The 3622-nt window shown below is 35.3% G+C and overlaps 2 protein-coding genes across 2 annotated transcripts; both read right to left on the reverse strand.

The window, feature by feature from the left end:
- Positions 1-236: 236 nt before the first annotated feature.
- On the reverse strand, positions 237-857 carry LOC141628422 (uncharacterized). The gene has a single exon (XM_074441568.1). It carries the CDS (start codon positions 855-857, stop codon positions 237-239), a length of 621 nt encoding a protein of 206 aa, XP_074297669.1.
- A 147-nt stretch (positions 858-1004) lies between these two features.
- Positions 1005-1826, reverse strand: LOC141628423 (protein FAR1-RELATED SEQUENCE 5-like). The gene has a single exon (XM_074441569.1). The coding sequence runs from the start codon at positions 1824-1826 to the stop codon at positions 1005-1007; it is 822 nt and encodes a 273-aa protein (XP_074297670.1).
- Between the last annotated feature and the right edge of the window lie 1796 nt (positions 1827-3622).

Below are 3622 nucleotides of genomic sequence, written 5' to 3' on the forward strand. Positions count from 1 at the left end.
ACATAAATGTCAGTAAACTAGTTATTTCTATTATTGTCCAACAAAAGTAAACCAACGTGACAATCCTTTGAAGTTTTCAATACTACAAGCCTTCATTGTACGCAAACCAACACGACAATCCTTCTACAATTTAGAGTCAGATACTACATACTTTTCTAGAAGTTCTTAAATACTACTAAGCCTTAAGCAATACTTTAATACGACTTGCACTTTTCCTGAGTGAAATCAAACTGAAATCACTTTTGAGTGACTCGATTCGGGCAATTTCTAATATCATGATGAGTCATTTCACCACAAGCACGACATTTCCAAAGAGGCTTTGCATTTTCTCGTACTGCCTTTTCCTTACTTGAAGTAATCCGTCTTCCCGATCCCTTATTCTTGCACTTTTCTGGTGGTAGAACACTAGCTTCAGTGGGAATTTTTGACCCAATAAGCATCTCAATTTCAGCTTTCTTGTTTTTTGACTTCCCACGCTTAACTGAAATCATCAATTTCTCGTTGAAACTGCGAAGAAGTTCAAGCAGCTCATCACCAAGTTCCTCATTATCCTCAACAAGCGAAAATGAATTAAATACTTCCGACCATAATTCACTTATCTTGCTTTGGTGATTTTCTATTGATAGACAATCAGCTAGGAGTGTTGTTTCAACAACATTAAAAATAGGGCGGCAGGTTGCACATTTGCTCCATCTGTCTAATAGATACTCCCTAGGTATATCATCAAACCCTCTATCCTTCAAAACCCACAGAACATGCTTACAAAGTAACCCGATTCTTTCAAATATTTTATACGAGCAAGAAAACTTGTTACCACTTAAATCAACTTTGTATACCTTGTCTTTCTCACGGTCCATTATTGAAATATGCTCATTGTTGTCTTCCGTTGTCCTCGGTGAAAGACCACAAGTAAAACATGCAGCTTGGAGTTCTTCTTGGAATTCATGAAACACAGTGGTTGTGTAAAATTCAGCAGTTTTCTTTTCTAAAAGGAGAGGTGTTGATCATTTTGGAGAAGAGTTTTTATCATCAGCTGTCACCTTAGAATATTTCCATCGCTGAGCATCCATAGCCGATTGGAAACACATCCAAAACTTGACAAGAGTGAGGTGTGGGTTAGTGAAATTCCCAAAGAAGCTATTTTCAGATTCTGACCTAGTTGTTGTGCGCATAATCCCGCCAAGATATATATCTCTAAAGTAGGCGGGAATCCAACTTGCACGAATGTTAAACATTGACTTCAGCCACTCATGATTAGAAAGCTCATACGAGGAAAGTATCGACTTCCATCTCAATTCAAATTCTTCTGTATCAATCTCTCCATCCCAAACAATAGAATTTATTTCCTTCAAAAAGTTTGTATTTTGGCAAATTGATGGACCGACTTTGTCTGGCAGCTTTTTCATTATATGCCACATGCAAAATCGGTGTTGTGTTTTGTCACCAAACACATCTTTTACAGCTTGATTGATGCCTCGGCATTGGTCAGTTATTATTGTAGTAGGATAGCAATCACCCATAGCCTTTACAAAATTCTCAAACAACCAGGTAAATGATTCTCCATCTTCCTTTCTTAACAAACCACCCGCAAAAGTGACACACCTTTTATGGTTGTCCACACCCGTGAAAGGGCAAAACACCAATTTATATTCATTGAAGTTATAAGTAGCATCAAAATAGACAGCTTCACCAAAAAGGGCATAGTTTTTAATTGAGATTGGATCTGCCCAAAAAACCTTACTTAGTCTTTTCTCATCATCCACATCAAAGTCGAAATAAAATGATGGAGACATAGCCTTCTTTTGCATAAAAGTCTCCAGTAACATCTCAGCATCATATTCCTTGATATATTTCTTTACATCCCTTGAAAATTTTTGAAATCTGCTAAAGAAGCCCCAACATTTTTGTACCCTTTTACATATTCTTTAAACATTCTAAATGAATCCACCGGACCATGATTTACTCTTGAATTACACATGATCATTTTCTTGTGAAAGAGATTCAAATTCCTAGATGGTTTCAAATGAATCATTGTCGCCGGTGTAACCATAGCATGTGTGTGAACCTCATCAAAATCATAAATTTCATATTCACCAGTATCAATTCTCCTAAAACTAACCTTAACTTCACATCCTGTTCTCGTAACAATCCTTTTCCTTTTAGTCCCCTTGTTCCTACTTTTGCCTTCTTTATTACACACACAACGCTTCTGTGTAATAATCCCATTAACCAATTTTGTTGAATCTAACTTTGGAATAAACCCACAAACTTTTGCATATTTGTTGTTAAAATCTATGCTATCTTCCAAATTTGAAAATATGATCCTATTGATTGGTTTAACATCTTTTGGACAACTCGGAAATCCCAAAATTATATTTTCAGACAACTTCCGGGGTTTCTACGAGACAATTAACAAAAATATTGTTATTTTATGGTAGGTACATATATTAGTCAAACCAATTTTTATTAGCTTGTACAATAATGAACAAGCTACAATTTTTGTACCTGGTGCATTAGTCAAGGGAAGTACACGAGGTATATCACTGCTGATCGGAGCATGGACATTAGTAGCAGGTATACTGTCTGCACAGGAAATTAGACACAGTAGAATACGCATCTTATTTAAAGTGTAACTCAGCAGCAAACACAAGTGGTGGGGGGGGGAGAAAAAATATTGGGAGATAACTAAATAAATCAACAACACATTATGTCCCAACTACTAAAAGGGGCAGAAAAATACTCCATAGGTACACATCACTATCATATTAGATACACTAGTTCATGTCTTAAGATACATGTTTTTTAGATACAAAAATGAATAACAAGCTACATTTTTTGTACCTGGTGCATTAGTCAAGGGAAGTACACGCGGTATATCACTACTGCTTGAAGCATGGACATTAATAGCAGGTATACTATCTGCACAGGTACACATCTCAATCAAATTAGATACACTAGTTCATGTGTCAGAATACATGTTTTTTAGATACAGACTTTTCGCTAGCTAGATACACTCTTTTAGCTAGCCAAATACACTTCTTTTAGTTAGCTGGAAGCATGTATCTAACAGCTTAAAGAGATGTATCTTGGCTAAGAAATTTATTCTGACATGATCCTCAATAAGCAAAAACAAAAACACAAAAAAAACATAACTACTAAAAGGGGCAGAAAAATTCTCTAGAGGTACATATCTTTATGATCCTAGGTACACTTGTTCAGTTCTCTAGATACATACTATTTAGAGATAGAAGTTTAGCTAGCTGGAAGCATGTATCTAACAACTTAAAGAGATGTATCTTGTCTAAGGTACACATTTCTGACATCTCCCCCAATAAGCAAAAAAAATATTGTCGCAAAGTCTCTAGATACATTGCTACATCTTCATAGATACATTTATTCAACTTTCTAGATACACACGACATTTTAATTAAAGAAAAATCAGTAATGTGTACCTATAACTTCTTCTATGACTGAATCGTCCTCTTTTTCGTTATCGCCTATAATACAATTAAAAAACATAGTATTAGCATACCTTAAGCAATTTCAGCAATGGATCCCTAATTCCACTAATGTTTCTTTTGTTCCCAAAAAATGTATTTAAAACAATAAGTCATACCTGAAG

This window comes from Silene latifolia, chromosome Y (genome assembly GCF_048544455.1).
Source record: "Silene latifolia isolate original U9 population chromosome Y, ASM4854445v1, whole genome shotgun sequence".
NCBI classification, from domain to species: Eukaryota; Viridiplantae; Streptophyta; class Magnoliopsida; order Caryophyllales; family Caryophyllaceae; genus Silene; species Silene latifolia.

What these genes read in the sequence shown, in the direction of transcription:
- LOC141628423 (XM_074441569.1), bottom strand. Translation starts at nt 1,826, where the DNA reads ATGTTACTGGAGACTTTTATGCAAAAGAAGGCTATGTCTCCATCATTT.
- LOC141628422 (XM_074441568.1), bottom strand. Translation starts at nt 857, where the DNA reads ATGGACCGTGAGAAAGACAAGGTATACAAAGTTGATTTAAGTGGTAAC.